We start from the raw sequence: 24128 nt of genomic DNA on the forward strand, positions 1-24128 counted from the left end.
TATGCAGTGAAGTGACTAGGGCCAAGTCTATGTCCCTGGGGTGCCCACCTCTGCCCCATTTGAAATTTGAAATGAAAGCAATCCATACACAAGCCACAATCCATCCGCTTTCAGTGACCATTTGAAAAAAAACGTGTGAATCCCCAGCGCCTTCCAGAGATTTCACAGTTGTTTAACCGCAACAGCAAAAATATTAGGGGTCTGAACCCATGTCCTCAGACATGGAAGTTTACAAGCTTTTCTGGTGTCTTTATCCAAGGCGACTTCACTTTGACAATCTTTCTTCGGGAATACTTGTTGCTCTTATCAGTATTTCTTGTGTTTGGTTTCGGGTGTTTGCTTCCTAAAACTTTGTGCAAAACATCACTCGCAGCACTAACAAATATTACATGCATTTTGGGAGTGACCGCTCAAGGAACAGCACCTCATCGTAGGTAGGTAAAGTAACCCAGGGAGATGCCGTAACTGCAGTGGCATTACACTAACATGCATGCTCTTAAAAGTTTGACGCACGTGCGCGCACCCGTTTTGCGATTAACAGCACAGCAGCCTATTGGTCAAAGAGGCCTGTAAGGAATGTGTACCAAATGGTGCATGGACGTTGTGTTATCACAGCAGCCTATTGGTCAAAGAGGCATGTAAGGAGTGTGTACCAAATGATGCCTGGACGTTGTGTTATCACAGCAGCCTATTGGTCAAAGAGGCCTGTAAGGGGTGTGTGCCAAATGATACATGGACGTTGTGTTATCACAGCAGCCTATTGGTCAAAGAGGCCTGTAAGGAGTGTGTACCAAATGATGAATGGACGTTGTGTTATCACAGCAGCCTATTGGTCAAAGAGGCATGTAAGGAGTGTGTACCAAATGATGCCTGGACGTTGTGTTATCACAGAAAACTGATTTTGGTTGATGAATACGAAAGTGAATTCCGAGCCAAAATGTATTGATGCAGAAAGTTCAAAAGAGAAGTAAACCCTGGGTGACCAAACCCCTTCAATTCGGAATTTTCAGATCGAGAATCCTCAAATCTGAAAACTGCCCCCCCCCGAATAAAAACCTCACACCCCTCTGCTCACCCTGTAGAGGGCCAGCTTGATCTTGGCATGCGACTTGTTGTACTCCTCCACAGCGTCCCGCAGCAGCGTCCTCACACCCTCCACGTCCTCGCAGGGCCGGTACTGGTCAGTGGGGTCCTCCTCCCCGATGCTGCTGCTGGCCGTGGAGGTGGCCGAGCGGTAGCCGCCGGCCGTCACGATGCCCGAGTCCTGCTGGACCAGGTTGCTGAAGAGGGGCTGGGAGGGGTTGATGACCAGCTGCAGCTGTCGGGCAGTTGGAATGTGGGGAAGTTGAAAATCGGACTTAGAAAGGCTTGGGATTATGACCTGAAGCTGTTGAGAGTGGCAAAGGTTGAGCAGCTGAAAAGACAGACACCTGAGACTAGTTCACACTTGTGGCAAACGCGAAAAAAAATTGACATTCACTTATCTGCGGCGGAATTCACTCAGGTTGAAATGCCAGCAAAATGCCAGCAAGTATAGGATCTGATGTCACAATTTCACGTTCGTTTTTCTTTTGCATTTAGTATGAACTAGCCCTAAGTGTGTTTCGTGCACTGATCTTCAAGGCGGGTTTTATCAAAAAAACTACCGGTACAGAGGAAAATTCTTTCAAACATCTAAAATGTCGAAGCAAATCTCCAACTCTACTGCACATTCTGCGATCAAGTTTTGAACAGCAAATCACAAATACGCAGTATAAACATCAACACTCACGACGTGGGCATAAACGTGATGTCGTGTTGTACATGTACAGTTTTATTACATATGCTGATGTGTAGGTGCAATGACACAGTGATTGGACAAATTGTAATGAACTATGGTCTCTAGCGTGCAATAATACAAGTGAAGGGTGTAAAATGGTGTGTGTGGGAGGGGAGACTTTCATTGCTTTAAAATTTCCTCTTTGCTACTTATTCAGAATATTCACCTTCATTTTACAGCCAACCCTTGGGGTACTTTTTGTTGCTTACCTCAACCTGCCCTTGACGGTAAGCTACACCCCAGAAAACAAAGTTTGGATTTTTCTTCCATCATGCATTGTAAGAGTGTGACAGATGTTTTTTTTTTAGATTTTTCACCTTCTCTTCGGGTTCTACATGCAAATTGATGGAAGTTAAGGGTACTCAATAAACTCGGCCCAACTTGAGTCGTCTCCAAATTGCTGTGGCTGCGTTCGTGTGAGGTACTCTTGATACTCATGGGTGCAGGAAATTATTGCCTGCATTATTACTCTCGCATCACATTGTGCCAACGGAAAACACTCAATATTTGTACCATCGTGAAATGACTGTGTAATGCGAGACCTTTAATACTTCCCTCCTGAGAGAATGCCCTCGTTTATCACCACGAGCTATAATTCTGCCGTTCGTGTGAGTAAGAGTTTGTATCTGCATCAACTCGAGTATTAAACAGGCTGCCTCTGTATGTCTTGGCGGTGAGTGCTTCTCTGCCGTTACTACAGAGACAATCAACTCTTTCTTTGAATGAGAAATTGAGAAATCTGTTGTGAAGTCTCAGTTGTGGCTGATACGAGTGCACGTTTCTCATCAAGAGTGACTGGTGCTTGGTTATATCAGTGCGATTTAGGACGATCGCTCTGGTGGTGAGTAGTGCCATGCCAATTACCATATGAAGCAACTGCCATTCCGGCCGGGGACCGTCAAGTTTCTTGAAAATGGTTACAATTGCCAGGGGAAAACAGGAAAATCAGCGGAGGATTCAAATGAGGAAGTTAAAATGGCAGAGGAAAACTTGACAATGAATCAGTTCGGTATTCCAACAATGCATGCTCAGTATGAGGCTCTTCAGGAACAGCTGCATGCGCCCGCGATAGTGTGTCCTATCGGCGCAGCTATTCGCGTGCACTTTGTTCCCAAAAGACCTTGGCTTTTTGAAACACCAAGCTGGCACATTGAAAATTAATACAGCTGAAGAAGGAAATTCAAGCCGAGTTATTTGCAAATATAGGATTGTTTTGGCTAATGGACATTTTATATTTCGAGACTTTGGAATAGTATAATACTGTTAGAAAAAAGGTCCAGAATTTCAAAATGTTTCCTTCACACCGAGATATTCCAAACCTGCATTACAAGGAGCGGTGTACCCAGTAGGGCAGGGGATTGGCCAGGCACGTTGCCAACTTTTTTTAATGGAAGTGAAAGTGCTAACATTTCTGAAATGGGTACTACCATCTTTCAGGAGGGGGGGGCATTGAGGATTCTTTTAGGGCGACAAAAACGTGGATAATAATTTCACGCATCCAACTTGAACTTTGACCCCCCAAAAAAGGAAATCTGATCTTTACAAGACTTTGTAGTGTTTTTCGATTTTCAATTGAAAAATATGGAAATCAGCTGATCCGAGGAAGAGTTGCATGCCGGATATTTTGTAGAAATCGTTAGTCCCACTTTGTCATTCTGGACCAGACAGCTAGGTACACCACTAATACCCAGAATGCGGTTTAAAAAAAAGAGAATTTACTCCTTCACTGCAAAGCATGGTTTTGTAATTTTCTCTTGAGCTATTAAAGTTCTCTCACCAACTCTTCACTGGAGAACTCCTTCCTGGCCGCGGTCACAAACGCCTGCTGGTAGCGGTCAAAGTCCACAGGACTGACCAGCCGCTGGCCGTAGATGAACTCGCACTCGTGCCGCCACAACAAAAGCAGGTTCTCTCGAGTCGCGTTTGGCCGGAGTGACAGACAGATGTTCCTGCGGGATAAAGTTTTATCCGATCAGTTCCTAAAACAGCCCTATAAAACTCTCCTTAGCTCTCAAAGAGATGTATTGTACATTTAGTATCAAAAAGACAGAAATTGAATACAAATAAGCAGACTTGACTTATTCTTGACTTCTGTTCTACTTCAGTAACTGATCAGTCAAACCCTCTATTTTTAATTCAATTTTTAGACACAGGAAAGTACGCAATAACGCAAGCACTTTAATGAGCACTTCAATTTACGTACTACATTTACATGGGAACGGGAAATATTAAGTCAAATGAGCATGTAAGTACTTGACGCAAAGCAAAATATTCGGCCACAAGTACGTACTTGACAACTGAAGTACTAAATGAGCTCTTTTCTCAATATAACTAATTCATATCTGAATGGGAAATATTAAGTCAAATGAACAGGCAAGTACTTAAGTACTTAACGCAAAGCAAAACATTTGGCCACAAGTAAGTACTTAATAACTTAAGTACTAAATGAGCTCTTTTCTCAATATAACTAATTTACATCTGAATGGGAAATATTAAGTCAAATGAACATGTAAGTACTTAACGCAATGTGAAATATGCGGCCACAAGTAAGTACTTGACAACTGAAGTACTAAATGAGCTCTTTTCTCAATATAACTAATTTACATGGGAATGTGAATAAAGTACACCAACCTATTCATCAGCTGCAGAAAAAGAATGATAGCCAGAAAGTTTGGAGTCTTAGCAATGAGCCTGTTCGGTATTCCAACAGCGCCTGCCCAGAATGAAGTGCGTCCGCGGTCATTTCGAGAACAGCTTTATGCGCGCTCACACGGTCGGCCCTAGCAGCGTAGCCATACACCAACGCACACATCCTCTTTGTTCTCAAATAACCTCGCCCTTTTGAAATGTCTTTTTGAAATGCCCGTTTGAAATACTGAACAGGCTCACTGACCTCTTTCAGTCCTGAAATACGTAAATGTTTGACCAGACGAATGTTGCGGCCAATGTCACGAATTTCTGCCATTTAAACGAATCCAAGTTAGACCTCTCCAACTTGGAAAGAAAGCGTCCATTCTGAAATGACAGCTTTCGCCAGCGGACATATTTTTTATTACCCCCTGGTGGTGATCCTTTTGACCTCTGCTACAGATCTAGATAAAGAGTACATGACTGATTTGGGCACGGCCATCAGTGGGGGCAATATCTAGTCAATTGATTGGCCACCTGTAGGGGGCATGATTAAATTGATACTTCAATTCCCAAGGGAGACACACTCCCATTTATAATCTTTTCTTCGAAAAGGACGTGGGATTTGGGGAGAATTGAAATGGGAGAAATTTCTGTCATGAAACCATTGAAAGCTACCTGAATATCTTCCGCATGTCTCTCAGGGTGAAGACGTAATGACAGCGCTCGGCCGTGGGCAGGTACATGGCCCGCATCCGGTCCTGGACCTCGATGGTGACGTTGACCACCATGGACATCAGGGCGCGCAACTGCTCCTCTTCTTTGTCGATGATGTGATGACGCTGCGGAAAATTGGGGGGGGGGAATTCTACCGTCATCTTGAGTCGGTTTTGTGGGTAACAGGGTCTATTATCCGGTGTTCTAAGTTTTGAACACTGTAAATTCATGTTTAGCTCTTGTACTGGTGGCTAGCCAGTTTACAGGCCACTGGCAGGCAAACATATGACTGTGACATAGAAAGAGAGAGATCTATGTTTTAATTGTGTCACGACCAAGCGCACAGTTGTGGAACGATCTTAGACTGTCGTACCTCTGTCTTGGATATTGCCTGTTCACTGGCGCAGATAGATCACATGACAGCGCGACATATCCGCATATCACACTCACCGTGAGACACCACATTCTGCCAATAGCATGTGCTCGAGATCGACCGCTGTTGCTCATATAGTCAGTTTTGCATAGTACCCACACTACATTTTGTGCATAGGTAACCGAGCAATTTGATCAATTGTCAGGCTTGTATAATAGACTTGTTCCTGTCCCCCGCAACGCACAAGGTTACGCAGGGACCGCTAACCAGAAGACATGACATGTGAGCTTGCACTCGCTGGTGCCCACAGTGAGGGAACAGTGCATTCGCAGAGGGTATCATTGACACCTGCTATGTTAATTATAGTCTAATGGTAGGCCTATTGTCTTCTGAACTTCTGAAATTCAGAGCTCATTTCCTTAGATATATTCTTTCAGTCACAGGTATGAGAAAACAGTTGTTGATCGCTGTGGTGTGGGACATGAACTTTTTTAACATCCTGGAGCACGTATAGCTCCCTCGGAGACCTCGGAGAAGTATTGAATGAATCGGATATTTCTATTTCAATTGCTCCGATCCAGTGTTGGAGCTGAGTTCATCAAGAGTCCTTTCATGAGAAATGGGTTTGCGGGTACACCATGGAAACAATCTCTTTTGGACGAGGTGTGGTTCTTAAAAGAACCGGTGAGTATAAACTCTCCTGAGGACGGCCAGAGCACACTGGCCAAAACGTCGAGTTTACACTCACCGGTTCTTTTAGGAACCACACCTCATCCAAATGAGATTGATTCTACGGTGTACCCACAAACCCATTTCTCATGTTTCATCCACCAAGCAAAGCTTCAAATCTTACTTAAAAGTCCCTTCATAAGGCCATTCATAAGTTTTGTCATAAGCATCACGGTGAACAATGTTAATGGAAGGCTTTTGTCACACCGCCTTTGAATAGCTTGTGACATAGCTTAAGACTGGATGTCTTGGGATGGATTTGTGATGGACTTGTCATGGACTCGACTGCAACACTCTCTGACCTACTCAAAGTTCAGTACTCAAGCGAGTGTCTTTGGCCACGACTCGAACAAACTCACTTTGTCTCTGGCTGACGTTGAGGAGGTGGTGGCTGGGGTGAGGAAGTGGGTATTCAGTAGGGTGGTGAAGATGCTGTGAACTTCACTGGACCTGGAGGGTATGAACGTATCATAAATATTCATGATGTGACTGGTTTTTATAAACCGGCACCTCGTACATATTTAGTATTCAGTGGGATATAGGAGATACTGTAAACTTCACTGGACCTGGAGGGTATGACCGTATCATGAATATTCATGATGTGACTGGTTTTTATAAACCGGCACCTCATACATATTTAGTATTCAGCGGGATATAGGAGATACTGTAAACTTCACTGGACCTGGAGGGTATGACCGTATCATGAATATTCATGATGTGACTGGTTTTTAGAAACCGGCACCTCGTACATTTTTAGTATTCAGTGGGATATAGGAGATACTGTAAACTTCACTGGACCTGGAGTGTACGGATATTCATGGTTGGCAGATTCGATATTGGGTTTATAAGTGACTGCATTAGAGGGATGAAACTCTCTTCCCCTTAGAAGTGCCCACTGCCTGATACACCCACTTTGGGAAATCTCTTTATCACAATAGATCCATTGCCACAACGTGTAAGTCAGCGTGATTTAAGTGGTAGGCCTAAACAATGGAATTAAGATGGCTTCATGTTGGAAGATATTAATCTTATAACATGATTGAACTTATACAGAGGCATATATGATTCCCTCTGTATTCTCAGTGGGGTCCGAGAGCTGTGAAAAAAATCACTGGCTTGCTCAGGTGGGAGTTTCCCAGGACTCGCCGACCAGGTGGAAAGTACTGTGTGAATATATACATTGGTGTGGAAGTGAAGAACCTGGTATATAAGCTTTACATGAACACCGCACAAGCCGAGGATTTGACGTGGTGAGGTCTTACTTGGGGTAAGGCACGCTGAAGACGGAGAAGTGTCTGAGGAGGCGCTGGCTGGGCCGGGGCACGCTGGCCGGAGAGTTGGGGTTGATCGTGGTGACGTAGGTCACGTTCTTGACCTCCCGCAGCCTGTGGGTGTCGGGCTCATACATGCCGCCGGAGTCCAGGTGCTGGCGGACCATCTCACAGGCTGACTGCCGGCCGTATTCATCCACCTGACAAAAACAGTGAAAAGGAATTAGACTTTGATGGCAATTCAGCATGCAAATATGTTGGCTGTATTCATCCACATGACAGACAATTAGGACTAATAGGATGCGTTGTCATGGTAACTCCTGTTAACACGAGTAGAATGGGTGTGCATTACTCTCGGGTACAGGAGTATACTCTCGCTGACCCTCGGGTCATACTCCAGCCGTTCGAGCGCTCAGGAGTATACTCGTTTTGATAACGCGAGTAACTCGCTCAAACGCACCCACACAGGATATTATAGGAACTGTACATGATTTCCTCTACGATGGAGTAAATTTGAACATGACAGTGCTCAAAACTATCTCTGTCCACTGATAAAAAATGATTGTCTTGTATTTATTAACAAAAGAAAATTAATTTTATCTAAAGAAAATTTCTTGTCGCATCTACAGGCTAAAATTTTTAAATGGAGAGACAAAAAAGTATTTCTTGAATATTAATGTTTTCTTCTCATTTCCAAAACAAAAAAAGAAGTATGGTCAAACTTTCAGAGTTAACCGTTCCTTCTTCAAGGCACAGAATTTCGACCTCAAAAGCTGTCAAGATAGCATGTGCTCCAAACTGCGTAAGCCCCCCCCCAAAAGCTCCGTCCTGCAGATGCCTCACGAGGAACTTGCTGGTGTTACTGTCAGCTACTCCAGAAGCCTATCTATCTATAAATCATTTTATTCATATCCTACACGAGGCACATTCTGTGCCGTGGGTCTTCTCTTTTGGAACCAGTCACGACTTACGCGGGCCAGGTTGAGATCGTCCACGTGACACATCAACTTCTTGCTCCCTTTGGGCACGTAGGTCCGGCCGTGTTTCCACTCCAGCCGCTCCTCCAGTCTCTGCCACAGCACGCGGCTCGTGGTGAACCTTCATAATAAAAAGCCCAAAGGGAAGGGTGGGGGGGGGGGAAAATTAGCATTTTAGAACCTTTTAGACGACTCCGTCGGGAACCAAGGCCCGTTCTTCTATGACATCGGACAAGTTTCACAGGAAGGTAAGTAAAACTGAATTGCTGTAAGAGTACGGAAATTTTGTTGCAGGTTACCAACCAAGTCGCCGTGTGGCCTATTTCACTAGCAATCGTTGAGCTGCTTAGTTGGAAATTCAGTTGGCAAATCCTTTTTGCTTAGCCCCAGGAAATCTATCCAAAACATTGTCATTGAAAAATTGTACAAGTCCCCCCCTGTGCTTTGTACAAGTCCCCCCCTGTGCTGAGAAGAATCATGAAGGACACACATTTTAAAAGGTTCCATTCAAAAATGTGACCCAACCTAACAAACTGAGTTACATGTCGCCAATGCCAGTTTTGAGGCCTTTCAATTTATCTGGGGCAATGTGAATCAAGCAGGACCGTCATCGGTTTCATTATGATGACCAGTTGTATCAGGATGTCAGGGTTGGCAAACCAAGCGACGCATCAAACTAAGTGCTCAGCGTGCTCTTTCTAATACAAACTGAAACAAAATTACAGCCAAAATGACTTCTGACAATCACTGCATCCGGTCAGAAATGGTGTTACGATTATTAAAGGGGAGAAAAATCAAAATACATTCCGGCTCTTCCTTAAATGTTCAGGCCAGGTTTACTCATTTGCTGGAGGTTGTTCCGATTCCTAATGGGGGTTGGTGGTGTCAGGTTGAGAATCTGCAACTTGCCTGTTGGTTGTGATTGAGAGGGACAACACCTCTGCTACCTCACCGGAGCAGACGGTTCGAATCCTGTCATTGACAATGGCGGTCTTGCCACAACCTCCTTCCCCAGTGAGCAGCACTGGTCTGCCAGCATCGGACAAGAGGCTCAGCAAGTAGGAGATTTGCTATTCAATGTACCAGAAAAAAAATACTTGTAACAAGAAACGGATGGTTCGTACCAGGGTCTTTATTCGAGTCCAAGTCTAGGGTTTTTAGCTAAGAGCAAGTGCTGTAGCATACCTGCCAACATTGACAAGTCAGAAATCGGTACAAATGTTTTACGAGCCCGCAGCAAAACAAGGAGCTTCATAAAAGGGCTTGTGACTGGACTTGCTGAAGGACTTTGGAACCGGACTTGCTGAAGGACTTTGGAACTGGACTTGCTGAAGGACTTTGGAACTGGACTCGCTGAACGACTTTGGAACTGGACTTGCTTAAGGACTTTGGAACTGGACTTGCTGAAGGACTTTGGAACTAGACTTGTAATAAGGACTTTGGAACTAGACTTGCTGAAGGACTTTGGAACTGGACTTGCCGAAGGACTTGTAAAAAAGACGTGTTAAAGGCCTTGTGACTGGGCTGAATGAAACTGGACATGTGATGGATTTGACCATTACCAAGCAAGAGCCAGAACCAAAATGTAAAATATACTTTATTCTTTCAATTTTATTAAGAAGATACAACACAGGGCAGATAACTGGAAGAAGAAATTAATACGAACCTCTACACTGATGGTGTGCACGAATGCGTCGGGCGGGATGCCCTCATGAGGCGGCATGCTGTAAGGTGGCACAGCCTCGCTCCAGTGCACAAACTGCTGGGTATCACCATCCACAAAGTAATCAAACACCTGGACAAGGAGGCAAATAAAAAGAGGAAGCCAGAATACTTTTAAAATAAACAAATGCAAATCAGATCCTAGAAAAAAGAGTTGCCAATGCAGTGTGAAGTTCTCTTTGCTTTTTTTAAGAGCTGGCTAACACGCTCCTTCACCTTTGGCAGAGAGGTCACACTACCAAGTGACAACAGTGCACAGCACTCTAGTGACCCTCCTGAAGAGGCATACTGCATGCATGCACTAATATGTGCACAACTATAGCATGATGTACACGACTGATTTTCACCGGAATGTGCACAAATTCAAAGACCAGTAGCATCTCCATAGGGGTATTTAGGCCCCAGCAACAATAACGTTTTACACGTCTGGGGAGTTTGCGCTCCAAATCCATGATAGATACATTGCTATAACCCTGAGAATATATTGCCCTAACCCTGAGAATATATTGTCCTGACCCTGGGAATATATTGCCCCAACCCTAAGAATATTTCACTATGTGTCGATTTGCTGCTTTTTCTGTCACCAATTGAAGAAAGTTATGTTAACATTTTCTGCCAATTCTTCCTTCGAGGTAAGTACTGTATGGTCTTTTCTTTAATATGCAAGTAACAGTCCCCATGATAACGAAGAGTGTCTTTTAATGCTTTCATGTAAACTCCAGGATGACTCTGAAAGCCACAGCCGCAACTTTTGATACATCCTGGGGCTATGTCCTTCAGCTTCTGTACAAGCCACTGGCTAGGGCTAACTTCACTTCTCACAGAACACTTGCATTATCGCCAGCCACAGCCGCAACTTTTGACACAGAAGCAGCCTAGGGCCAAGTCATACATGTACTTACATCCGCCCCGTCTGGGTAATCAATGTACTCTCCCCACTGGTTGAGCCACCAGGCGCTGAAGGCCGACCGGTCACGCTCCTCCAGGGTACCGGCGAAGGCCCAGACGCAGGCAAAGTTGACATAGCGCTCGTAGTGGATCGGCTCAAGCTCTGTACTTTGGGAGATTAAGGCCTGCAGAAATGAAAGGAAAAACGTTACTGACATCCTCTTCAAATTATCTGTTCTTCTAGTGAGCAAAATACTGTGCACATTCGGGTACGTATGGCTATTTTTGAGAAAACTATATCAGCACTGAGAACAGGGTCATTTTTCGGGACAGAGTGCATCAAAGATATACTGTTTGTTTGTTACCCCTGACGGCAATGCCAATAGCTCACCAGACGGATTACTGTGTTCAGAAATCACAGAGCTAAGCATAAAACAAACAAAAAGCGGAGAAACAAGATCACTGCTACAAATTCAGTTCACACTATTGCTGCCAGTTTTCTCCATGATTCGATTCCATCGATTAGATTTGATTTGATTCTATTCAAATCAGTCTGACATCGCTCAATTCCGTTCAATTCAACAGACATTTATTTTGAACTCACTAGCCATTACAAATTGCACTGATATATAAGAGTACGATGCTAGGAGTTTTAAGCGGAGAAAAAAAGGAGGCAAGTATCACCAGTCATGCAGCAACACACTGCATTGATGCTACAAATTGACAGGACCACTGTTCCCTTTGACTTGATTGGCAGTGTGCAAGTTGCCTGCACACTGAATGGAACTGAACAATAGCCACATTATGAGCTGGGATGGAATGGGGGGACTCTATAGCTGCATCCGAATCTCTTGTCTAGAGCTAGGTCTAGGTCTTCACTCCATTGGAAATGCGTGGAGACGCGCAGACAATAGACCTAGCCGTAGCTCTGGAAGCCCGTTTCGGACACGGCCTAAGACACATGGTGGCAGCAGACAAAGTGGTCTAGTGGAAGGCACTGCGCATGCTCGGAACGCACCCATGCTCGGAACCAGTAAAAAGGACCAAAGTTTTGTCACCACCAAGGGTTTTTAAAGTCTTCCTTTGAATCAAGTCCCATCCTTTAGTGGCATAACGTTACCTTGGAAACACCTCTAGTTGTAATGTAAAAGCAAGTAATGACAACTAAAAAAAAATGGAAAAAATGCAAGATGGCTGTGCAACTGCAACCTTCTTTTATTACGAGACGCACCCTTATATACACAGATTGCACGGTCAAAACCATTCAACTGTAAAGCAATTAACCGATACCAAATCGGCAGATTCGTTTAACCCCTTCGCTATGGAGGACTGCTACTACCGCCCCATTGTGTGAGGATTAGTGCATACCACACATACAGTCTATTCACCATGCAGCTGCTGGTTCAATGGGGCCTGCTGCTGGACAAAGCCCTCCATTCAGGGCATACCGCAGCCCAGCAGTCACAGTCAAAATAATCACGCCGTGAAGGGGTTAACGGCAATTTCAGGAATTTGTCAGTTGAGTCTATGCTTACTCTTTAATGTGTACATTTTAAAATTACACAATACCACATCTCTAATGTAAGGTAAGCAACGCTAATATGAAGTAGGAGATTAATGGGCTGAATATCTGGGTGTTCTTCCAGCAGCAAAGCCACACCCTGAGGTCCGGTTTCCTCCCCAACTTACCTCCAGGAGGCTGCAGAAAGTCATGACCATGCTCATCTCCGACACGTCCACCATCCTCTTCATCCTTCCCTTGTTCCTCCCGGCCCCGACCACGCGCCCCTCCCCTCTCTCCCTTGTCCCGCCCGCCACCATCATCTCAGGCTTGGTGCAGCGGTCCAGGTGGTCCAGGGTGGGCCCCACGTAGCGGTCGGTCAGGGAACGCAGGATGGGCTGGTCCCTGTCGGCACAGCGGTCCAGCCAGCTGGCCAGCACCAGCCGCCAGGAGACGTCCGAGGTGTCCATGGACAGCAAGCCTGCCTCAGACAGCACGGCGGGACTCAGATTAGCTGCGGACTCCATCTGCCAAAATCAGGAAAAATAAAATATGTTAGGCATGCATGGTAACATTAACAGGTAAATACTATTCAAGATGCCATGTTTCCACATGTCATTTTTCCACAAGTTAAAAGTTATTTTCTCTGAAGTCAAGTTTTTCCACAAGTCATTTTTTTGACTAGTCAAGTCCCAAGTCATGTTCTCCCAAGTCAAGTCCCAAGTCATGTTCTCCCAAGTCAAGTCCCAAGTCATGTTCTCTCAAGTCAAGTCCCAAGTCATGTTCTCCCAAGTCAAGTCCCAAGTCATGTTCTCTCAAGTCAAGTCCTACTAATTTTGCCACAAGTCAAGTCACAAGTTACTTTCTACCAAGTCAAGTTTTTTCACAAGTCAAGTCCTAAGTCACGTTCTCCCAAGTCACAGGTCACGTTCTCCACTAGTCAAGTCCCAAGTCATGTTCACTCAAGTCAAATCACAAGTCATTTGTAACAAGTCAAGTTAGAAGTTATTTTCTCTCAAATCAAGTTTTTCCACAGGTCAAGTCCCAAGCCATGTTCTTCCCAGTCAAGTCACAGGTCATGTTCTCCACTAGTCAAGTCCCAAGTCATGTTCTCCCACGTCAAGTCCCAAGTCACGTTCTCCTAAGTCAAGTCACTAGTCATGTTTACACAAGCCATTTTTCAATAGTTCAAGTCATCAGTCATTGTTGTCCAGAAGTCAAATCACGTCACTGTCCTCTTGAAATACCGAGGCCACACACGTACCTCCCAAAAGATGCGAAGGTTGTCCGGCAGGCGGACGCGCTCGTTGTTGGCCAGCACCAGTGCGCCGTCGCCGTGCAAGACGGAACCGAAGATCTCCATCTGGCGAGGGTCGATGGGGCCGTCCAGGTGCAGCGTCTTCATGACGGGCCGACTGTGGGTGAAGTCGGTGTTGTGGACCAGACACAGCTTGCGCAGCAGGGAGATGAACAGACCGTCTCTCCACTCCCTGGAGAAAGAGAAATCGAAATGATTGGTTGCATGGAAGAGCGCTGTTGTCAAGACTTCTTAAGACCATCACAAGACACCACAAGATAGTCACAGGGCTAACACAAGACCTCCAGTCTGACTTCAGATCAGAAGCTAATCAAACAAGCTGCAACAAACACATTCCTTTGTCATTGTTCACCCAGCTACATGTACATTAGACTGGTCTTGTGAACAGTCATGTGACTGGTCTTGACTACAACATCGGCTACACAAATGGTGAATGTAGTGAACGCTTGTTTAGTTTATTTCTGTCCATCTGACAGAAATAGTCCATCCATCACTAAAAATACCAAAGACAGGGGGAATGTAAGTGGCAAAGAAGAACGCAAAGAAGAAACGTTCAGTTTCAGCGATAGGAAGAAAAACCAGATAAATATACAAGTGAAACCAGGCAGGGAACCAGGCAGGGACTAGGTGAGATTCGAACCCCGGGTCACAGAGGTGGAAGGTGAAGCCACTACACCAATCCTGACTTCTTGTGTGCAATGGTAAGAATAATTTCATGAGGTGACAGATTGAACGTTCGATTCCACTAACGCGAAACATTCATTATTTGTTTATCAATGCCTGAATCGGTCCGTTGAGTACCAGTCGCTATTTTGCTTTGCACGTTCAAATTCAATTCATGCTTAAATGGATGTTTCTTCGTGTCTAGCAACATGCTCTCAGTATTTGACAACCAAATTCGACTCAAGTTTAACTTACTTAGTCTTGGGGTCGGAGTAGCCCAAGAGCTCTTGCGATTCCACAGCCTGGGTGAAGATCCGCTGGGCGCTGACGACGTTACCCATCTCCCGCTGGGCTCCAACCAACGTCTTAATGCACTCGCTCTTGCCACATCCTGCGGGACCAACCACGATGACCTAGAGACAAACAGACCAAAACTAAATAAATCTACGAACGTCCAGATAAAAGGTGCCTAACTGTATGAGTGTTTACGAGTGAAATAGTAAGGATAATTTCATGAGGTGACAGATGACATGTTCCACTTCAAAAGGCCAAGCCGAGTGGAATGGAACCTTTTTCCTGTCACTGGGAATGAAATTAATGAAATGGGGGCAGGAACCAGTCCAGTGAAATGAAGTTCTATTCAACGGGTGGAACAGAGCAAACAATTCAATGACATGTGATCAACTACCCACCTATCAGATTGATGGGACTTGGTGCAGGCATTATACACAATACAACACTAACTTCCTATACTAAAGATGCTGTTGTTTAAAAATATTGAATGAAAGTACTTTTAATAGTTTTGCTGAAGAGGGTCACTTAAACCAGAAATACCACAAGATGAAATGCCAGCATATAAGTGGAAATACTCACAACTGTGCAGGGAATATAGGTTGGAGACTTCCATGGACAGAAAGGACTCTATTTCAGCTTATATTGAAAATGTTCAAAAATCAACAGAAAACTTTGGTTCACGTTCACAAGGGAAAGGCATTGTTTGTAAACTTGTAAAAAAGTGCCCTTTATGACCCTCATGACTGGTTTCAAGCCAACTTTTTTGAAGAAAAAATACATCCTAGGCAACAATTCTCGAGCCAATTTCACATTTCCCCTCCCTGCATAAATTTACTGAGAGACACTTTCAGAAGCTCAGTGTAAACGGGCCCTGCTGATCAGTTCATCAAGAAAATGGTGCCCTGTCCCCCCTTTGAATTATAAACAAAAATTGACTCGTGTTGGCGTACGGTCTGGTGGCTGTCGGTCAGCTGTGCCAACTGCGCTACCCGGGCCTGGAAGGCTGTCCCCGGCAACAGTCCCAGCTCGCTGGTTGCCACGGCGATGGCCGAGTGGATGTCGTCCAGCGGCTGCTTGTCCTGGCCGCCGGCGGGGCTGACCAGCTGGGCGGTGGTGGAGGCCGGGTGGGTGCTGACCACGGGCGTGTTCAGGCTCACTTCACCTGTGGAAAGAGGGAGAGAAATATTTTCAAATGGTGAGAAGATAGAACAGGACGCTTGGCAGGGCTCAGTTTCACAGCTGCGCTGACCATGGGATTACATGCTTAAGATTTAATACAACTCCAAGCCGCAACGTTTTGACATGTAAGTACGCCCAACACAAAAGCTTAAAATTTCTCGATGACCTGCTTGGGGCCAGTTCACACATGGGGCGAATGCTTAAGTGGAACACATTTGACATCACAAGGCATTGGCAAGTGAAATTCACCCATGCTGAAACGGATTCAACATTTGCATTTGCAGTCGCAAGTCTTTGACCTGACATACAAGTAATACAGAAGCGTGTTCACGTTCCCTCTCACACCGAGACAGGACCTGCCTTGAAAGTAAGCAGCACCGCCAACTTGCACCTTGACGTCCTGAGGGAATGCATTTTGTACACATTTACCAATACCTTCATGTACATAGAATGCCGTCAGTGAACAGTCACATGTGTCTACGCACAGCATTTATGATTCTTGTCAGGGTCAGTCCGAGGGACAATTTTACAGACCTGAGAAACAAGAGGGATAGACCCTCCACCGTCCTTCCCTCAAAGACCCATGCTGAAGAATGATATCTCTACTCACAAGTATCCCCACTAAACAGCCTCGTTTTTATAAACAGGTCTTCTGAAAAATGTGCATGTAATACATTTCTCCTGCACAAAAATTGACGGCGAAGCATTACTCACGAGTGTTTTTCTCAATACTCCGCACACACAAAAAAACGGAGAACCTTTTTTAGAATGTGTAACAAACACATTTCCAGTCAGGAAGTGTGACCCAATCCCACAAAATGAGTCTTACTGAAGCGTTTTCCCTGATTCTGTTTCAAACTGCCTTTAGAAAGAGCAAACGGAGCTCTTTGTATTGAGGTATCCCTCAGTTTGCTATCCGGACAAAAATGGATGTTGCATAGGTAAAAAGAAATTTCACGGTTGTTATTGATTTTTATGCTATGTAAGATTCTCTTTAAGGCCGGTAAGACTCGAAAGCAGCTCTGGCTACCAGCGAGTCACTTAGCTTGGTTGGATCACAAAAGATTACCGCTAGCTTCTTGTTATCAGCTCCAAGAGGAGCCCTTTTATTACCATTTGTCTTGGAGACTTCGTCCTGCCCGGCGAAGCCCATGGGAACTCGGACGTCCGGGAACACGTCCTCCACCATGCTGATGAACATCTCGGCATCGCTGCCGTGAAGGCGCGGTAGGAAGTTGTTGCGCAGGGCCGTCACCACGGCCTCCGCCTCGTACTTGGTCAGGGCCTCGGGAAGCTCGTTGGCCCGTGGGGGGGGGGGGGGGGAAGAGAGGGTGGGGAAAATTCAGGATGAGTTTGCCGCGTGATCAGACATCATCTGGGCAGGCACAGATATGCAATCAAGAAGTCACAAACTGCTCGAGACTTTCTTTTGAATTGAATGGCACACACTGAAAAGCAAAACATGGAAGTCAGCTGATCTGAAGAGAAAGTTGCAAGCTTGCATACGATCTGCCCTGAGGTAAAGTGCACCCCCAAGCGGCAAAAGAAAGACAGGTGGTTGTGAGTTCTCCAAGCGGGTTCTTGCACGCGTTCTGTGTGTACGCAAAGACCATACTTTAAGGAATAAATTTGTTAAACGTACTCAGCGTGCTCCACACCAAACACGCCACTGATCTCCATTATAAACGCGCGCTTATGCTGTGAGTATAAAAAAAAACATGCCCTTCTTGTTGAGCTCGGAGCGGATTGGGCAATCAGACAACAAGAAAATATATCACAGCTCCAAGAGTAAACACTGAAGGTGAAAAAAAAAGGAGGAACCAGCTGCCAAAGTCCCTTGGTACATCCAGTCATAAGTCCCTTCACAAAAAAAAGCTTAAAAAAGACATGGGAATGCTTATGTCACAGCTCACTTGAAGAGCTTGTGACTTGGCTAAAGATTGAATGACATGTGATGGACTACAACAATTCCAACGCTACTCCATGCAAGGTTGAATGCCTCCTCATTTATGACAGATGCAAAATTCACGGTAGTCACTCAGGTTCCTTTTTTTATTGGTTATCGTAATTTTTGTTGGAGGGGTTCTTTATTCATTAAGAACTTGTGCAAAATAGAAAAGAAAGAAGGTAAAATACAACCAAATTACAAGCGGACAAAGGTTTTCTCTGATGACTAGTTCTCAAATGTGGATCAAATGCCCTATGATGTTTTTGTGCCGAATGAAAGAAAAACCACTGCTTTTATACACAGACGAGGCAATCACCAGAATCACTACAAATTATAAAGTCTGACAAGATTGAGATGCTGTGTTTCACAACCCACAGGAATCAGACAATACCGAGACCGCAAAGACAGTTGCCGAGTATTTCACAGAGCGGCAAAACTGAAAGCATCTCACCTTTTTCCGGCTTGTCGCTTTCCACTTCCGCGATGTTCTCTAGAGATTCCGCATTTAAAGCTGAGAGAAAACGAGACAACAATCTTTCAATGTTCTGTTATGAGGTTGGAAAAGAACTGTAATGGACCCATTCACTCCGTACTAAACCCATGCTTTAACTCAAGACACTGTGTATACCTTCATATAAAACAGCATACCCTCCTTCAGGAGAAGGGACTCCCAGTCGGGAGATCACAGTCTATACCTTGTATTGACTCACATAAAAATCTAAGTAACTAGTCTCAGAAGAAATGTCTTCAACCTGCGTGAACCTTGATCAGGAAAGTCCCCAAATAATACCTCAACACAGGTCTCTGTGTTCAGTTGGGAGATATTTAGCTCATATCCATGTCACCACTCTCAAGAAACAACTATAATTGACATTTGCCCCACCCCCCATTTGGGAACCTATCCCTTGATTAACTCTCCATCAGGGTATGATTATCCTCCGATCAAACCCTTACCTGCTTCATGGTCCTCGGCCAGCTGAAGCACGAGCAGCTGGTCCAAGATGGCTCCTGCCTCCGTGACAATGCAGCGAGTGCCCTGAATGCTCCAGCCGTGGGAATCCTCGCACAGGTCTCTCCCTTGAGTGAGGGAAACGCACAAAAACACCAGTCGTGCCAGTGGATTTAAACAATGCTTTTTACACATCAAGGGATTTAAAAAGACCAACAGACAAGCTTTGGCTAAAAACAACGTATGCCCTTATAAACTGGGACCACTACTGTTTCTGTTAAGTTTGCTATCTGCCTTGAGCAGAAGCGCACCTCATAGGTTGGAAAAAGCCAATGTTGGTTGGGAGTGTTTGTTTTGTTGGTAACGACACATCCGTAACAAGTGTATTTCATAATCGTTCCTGAACCAACAAGGTGCACCATGTCTTCCCAAGATGATTTCACAGCAACAGCGCCCTCAGTTGTCTAGAAAAGCATGGATAACTATAACTGCTTTCCGGTGCATTTGACCAGATCCTAGTGCAACATAATTTTCATACATTGCAGAAGAGTACAAAGATGTAGAACAATTGTGTCTAATAAAAATTCATTCCAGCTTCACTTTAAGCATTGTAAAACTCCAAGCACTTCAAATTCCAACGATAGTGTGATCTGCTCAAACTGTGGCCAGTTTTAATACCGAGTGTGACGTCCTGCGAGGCCGGGGACGAGTTGGGAATCATCTGGGTGTACATTTCCCTCAGCGCCGTCAACTTGTGGGACAGCTCCACGGCTTTGGTGAATCCTTCAGGGAAAAAAAAATTTAGTCAAGTTAGACTGTAGACTACTGCTTGATGTGTGGGCTAAAGGTGAAAATGCCTTGATGCACTTTCTGTCCAACTGCACAATGGAAGAATCACTGTTAACTTTGCCAATGTGACAACGTCGTATCCTGAGGGTCGGTTCATGCATGGTGTAAAAATGAGCACCGTGTTAGACAACACTGAGAAGTCAGAAATTGGAGCACCCAGTTTTGTACATGAGTTCAACAACTACCATTTTCACATAGCAAATGGCACCCTCCTGTTTTTGCAACTAGCCCCCTCTTTTGTCTGCGATAGCAGCCTGTTTGCAGGGACTTTATCACTTTTCTTTCTTTTATGAAAATCGGAATGCTCCCCTTTTTTTGCAGTCTGAAAACTTAGACTAGCTTACATCGGAATAGTTGGTAAGTATGGAGCATGTGCGCAATTCTCTGATGTCGTTTAGACTATTCATGCCGCAGATTCAAAATCGTTCAACCTACGAACTTAATTTCATGACGTCAAATTCTATTTGCTTTCATGTTTGCTTAATTGGTGACCTAGACTCAAGTCAAGGAAAGTGGACCACACCTGAAGATGGAGCAGTGTTAATGGCATAATATCTTGTGCCCCAGACCTCCTTGACCATCATTTCTGACTGCATTATTTTGATTCAGTTCTGAACAAGACATATTTGTCCATGAAAAATTAATAATGGAAAGCCACAAATCTGACCACTTTGGCAAAGACTCTACTTTTGTACCCAGCTTGGTGTCCAGTGGTCCAAGAATAATCTCAGCTCTTGGTAAGTTGTTGGCTTTCAATGACAACATGTACCTTGACTAAGCAGCATGGATTCCAGCGCTACACGGAAGTCCACACTGACCGCCGACACCGTCCGGAACAGCCTGCCCAGCTCGCCAGGCAGCAGGGCAGTGGCTGCATTCAGCAGGACCCTTCCCTCCACCGACGCCCGGGATGCCACCGGCAGGGAGACGGCGGAGTCCAGCGTGGCCAGACAGGCCCCGCCTGGGTTGAGGGCCACCTCCTCCGTCTGCCAGGGAGGAGAGAGGGTGGCCGACTTGCCCTGCCTCAGGGCGTCCAGGTAGCTCTGGAGCAGCTGGCCGAAGGTGCTGAGGACGGGGGCTGTGATGTGGGCTAGGTTGTTGAAGCAGACCCAGGCACCTGCCGGCAAGAAATTGAAGAAGCGTTTTGGATGAGAGTCCGGCTTTTTATAAAAACTTCCTGGCAGCTGCTCTAATGAAACCAGAGCAGCCTTTGTCAAAGATATGTAGTCCAATCAAGTGGTTACATTTTCTAGGGTCATTTCGCAACTAGAAATTTTGCAGCCCTTCCAAAGATAAAGAGAATGGGTAAAGGTACACATATGTTTGCTTGAGTGGAGCGCACCTGCGCTTATCGCAACGTAAAGCTGAGAGCTACAAGTCTCGAAGGCTCAAGGTGTCTACACAATTAACTTCTAACTGGCTGATTATCCATTGCCAAGTCTGCCGTTTTAACAATCCGTTGCAAGTGTCACCCAGTTAGTTTCCTGGACGATAGCATATCCCTACAAAAAGAATTGGCTTTTATGGATCTTACCCGTCGATGCCAGTCCTCTAAAGATGTCTGCTAACATCTGCGAGTCGGTTGTGTGAGAGCAGTTGAAGAGATACAGAGGGTGACCTAGACTTCTTGCCATCTCCTGGACAAGCTCCAGACGTCTGTTCCACTGCAGACAGAAGAGAAAAAGGAACTAAAGAGCATTAACCTTGAGACCTCAACCAACCAGGGATATTTCTTTTATTTCAAACGTCTAATCTCGCAGACATTTGTGGTTTATGTACAGTACGTGCTAATTTTGAGCACATTAGCAAAGTATATTGTAATAATCACTACAATGGTATTTCACACCAACATCCAAGAATTATACCATTGTAAACTTTCGAGAAAACTTTACATTCGTTCTGCATCCTGCTGCAAAATTTGAAATTTCCTAAGAATGATTCAAGAAATTTTTTACTGGGTTAAAAACAAGTGTGATATATCAATCTACGAACTCAAAATGCCTCATAATGGAAATACAGATTCGTAATAGTGACATCAGAGAAAAAATATGTTCAGGCAGCTGTGTATTCAGCTGGGGGGTTGGAGGGAAAAGTGCCCCCTATGTTGCCTTGTTTGTTTGTTTGTTTGTTTGTTTCTTCACAAGTCAGCCATATTGAATTGGAAGTGAGGTTAGCTTTTTTTGGCAGTGAAATGATGCTTCCACAGATTAATTTCATTTACAATGATGAATGATTCAAAATATTTGGATTTATTATTTCTAAATGTTTTAAGCAACGGAAGTGAGGGATCGAAACCAAAATAGTCTGGCAACGCCTCATTTGATAGATTACATTTAATAAGAAGGATGCTAGGAACATGATAAAAAATGACTTCCTTATCATAATAAGGTCAATTGAAAATGGTGGTATTTTAGAAATGGAACGTACTGCCACTTTTCTTTTACGAAAGAAGAAATTTGTCAGTCAATTTGACAGCCATTTTAGAAAGAGCAATTGCAGTTTTCAACCAGTCCCTGCAAGACCCGGATAGGTCACTGCTGTATGGGTTAAGAGGATATTATGAACCCAGAGGGAGGACTCACCGAGGGTCCGACGCACAGTCCCGCCATGTGGGCCTTGACGGCTTGAGCCAGGCTGAGGAATACCTGCTCGGTGTCTGGGGTCAAGACGAGACGGCCGGCTGAGCCCATGTACTCAAAGCCGTACTCGAAGGAGGTGTCTAGCAGCTGAGAGAGGGGGCAATTTAGAAAAGTCAATGTGTGATCTGACAAGACGGAGTCATTGCTGGGTAGTCTCAAGGGCTTTTTCTTTCCGGTCCTTGAAGGTCAAGGTTTTGATTGAAAATGGACGAAGGGGTGCAGTTTATGGGAGAAAGTTATGTTACAGAAACAGAGGGAATTGCAATACTCCATTCTTTGTGGTATACAGCAACAAGGTGTGACGTCATTTGAACCCGGAGGTGTAGTGCAAACGAATGGAGTGCGTGCGCGTGTTAGTGCACGCGCTGGTTCTTACGCCAATGCCTTCTACACAGATAACTGTGCGCGTGACGTATTCGCGTCGGCACTCTACAGCAATTCAAAAATGTGTGTTCTACAACATGAGTTATTCATGGGGTACATTTCTTGCAAATTGTTCGCTCAACCCTCTAAAAGCTCATTTTTACATGCACCCAGAATAAGTTTTAAGTCTTGACGACATACCATTTGCCGTGTTTTTCAAAACGTCTATTAAAAACGGCCTGACACTGACTTTGGACTATCCAGCTTCTCAAAAAAACTCGGTTAAACACGCCAACAAATTATTGAACCGAATGACTTGGATTCCCAACACATTACATTTTTAGGACACAGACAGTGACTTCTAAACGGCTGTTTGCTGCCGAAGCTGCAATTCTTGAAACTGTTTCCTGCTCTGCATCATCTCTGCAGAATCACTTTGACCATGCGCACAAGACAAGACTCCAGTTGATCCATACCTTGACAGACAGGTTGTTGCTGGTTTCATTCCAGATGTAGCGCAGACGAGATCGCCAATCGAAGGATTCCAGCAGAGATCCTTTCATCTCGTCCTGCTTATCAATCAGTCTAAGCAACAAGGAGATTAAAAAAAGAGAAATATGGAGATTGCTCACATTTATCATCCTGGAATGCTCGGCCTCAAACCTGTGTGCATTGGAACTACCCCCTTATAATAACAAACTGGATTCCCGGAATAGGACACATACTGACGTCATCATTCTTTTTGCGCAGAGCTATACCTGATGTGACTTCGTGACTGGAATTCTAAGGGAACAAATACGTACTTGGCCGGTCGTCAACGTGTTTTTAAGATCAGCATTTAAGACTGAGCCAGTCTTAAACGACCGACCAAGCACATATTTATTCCCATTCATGAATACCATTTTTTAGTCAAAGAGTCAAAAGATGTCAATATATGACAGGTTTCCAACGATTTTGTTAGAGACTTTTATTCTCATTTTCTCGGACACCCCCTGACCATTTGACAGCATATTCCTTGTGCAAGTAGTCCGGGAGAATCTCCTGTGGACTTTGTGCGTGCGTGATGAGTTCTGTGTGCTGCGTCGCAAGCCGACTCTTGACCAATAAGAATGGATTAAACGGTCTCGTATCCAGGTGCCAACACGATCTTACGCAGCTGGCATTATCAAATCACAGCAGGTATTATAAAATGTTTTAAAAACATGGTCACATTGCAAGTTGTTGAGTAGGAAAACTGAGGTATATATGAATACCTTTTTATGCAAATGAAGACCTGGCATTTGTTGGATTATCTTGATTGC

At 44.7% G+C, this 24128-nt stretch overlaps 1 protein-coding gene across 1 annotated transcript in view; it reads right to left on the reverse strand.

Moving 5' to 3' along the window:
* Nucleotides 1-24128, reverse strand: part of LOC147797740 (dynein beta chain, ciliary-like) — a 57890-nt gene that overhangs the window by 14452 nt on the left and 19310 nt on the right. The window contains exons 18-40 of the mRNA XM_087142477.1: nucleotides 23304-23412; nucleotides 22408-22551; nucleotides 21360-21489; nucleotides 20595-20942; nucleotides 19655-19759; nucleotides 18982-19104; nucleotides 18479-18538; nucleotides 17993-18012; nucleotides 17193-17373; nucleotides 15851-16062; nucleotides 14862-15019; nucleotides 13890-14115; nucleotides 12814-13152; nucleotides 11139-11309; nucleotides 10181-10309; nucleotides 9424-9584; nucleotides 8509-8635; nucleotides 7529-7737; nucleotides 6626-6716; nucleotides 5126-5289; nucleotides 3597-3768; nucleotides 2684-2725; nucleotides 1076-1318 (exon numbers count right to left, since the gene is read on the reverse strand). Coding sequence (XP_086998603.1) covers nucleotides 1076-1318; nucleotides 2684-2725; nucleotides 3597-3768; nucleotides 5126-5289; nucleotides 6626-6716; nucleotides 7529-7737; nucleotides 8509-8635; nucleotides 9424-9584; nucleotides 10181-10309; nucleotides 11139-11309; nucleotides 12814-13152; nucleotides 13890-14115; nucleotides 14862-15019; nucleotides 15851-16062; nucleotides 17193-17373; nucleotides 17993-18012; nucleotides 18479-18538; nucleotides 18982-19104; nucleotides 19655-19759; nucleotides 20595-20942; nucleotides 21360-21489; nucleotides 22408-22551; nucleotides 23304-23412 — 3664 coding nt within the window. The remainder of the gene's footprint in view (nucleotides 1-1075; nucleotides 1319-2683; nucleotides 2726-3596; nucleotides 3769-5125; nucleotides 5290-6625; nucleotides 6717-7528; nucleotides 7738-8508; nucleotides 8636-9423; nucleotides 9585-10180; nucleotides 10310-11138; nucleotides 11310-12813; nucleotides 13153-13889; nucleotides 14116-14861; nucleotides 15020-15850; nucleotides 16063-17192; nucleotides 17374-17992; nucleotides 18013-18478; nucleotides 18539-18981; nucleotides 19105-19654; nucleotides 19760-20594; nucleotides 20943-21359; nucleotides 21490-22407; nucleotides 22552-23303; nucleotides 23413-24128) is intronic.

Source organism: Acanthaster planci, linkage group LG10, assembly GCF_054643075.1.
Source record: "Acanthaster planci isolate LZ-2023a linkage group LG10, COTS_SCS, whole genome shotgun sequence".
Taxonomy (NCBI): Eukaryota; Metazoa; Echinodermata; class Asteroidea; order Valvatida; family Acanthasteridae; genus Acanthaster; species Acanthaster planci.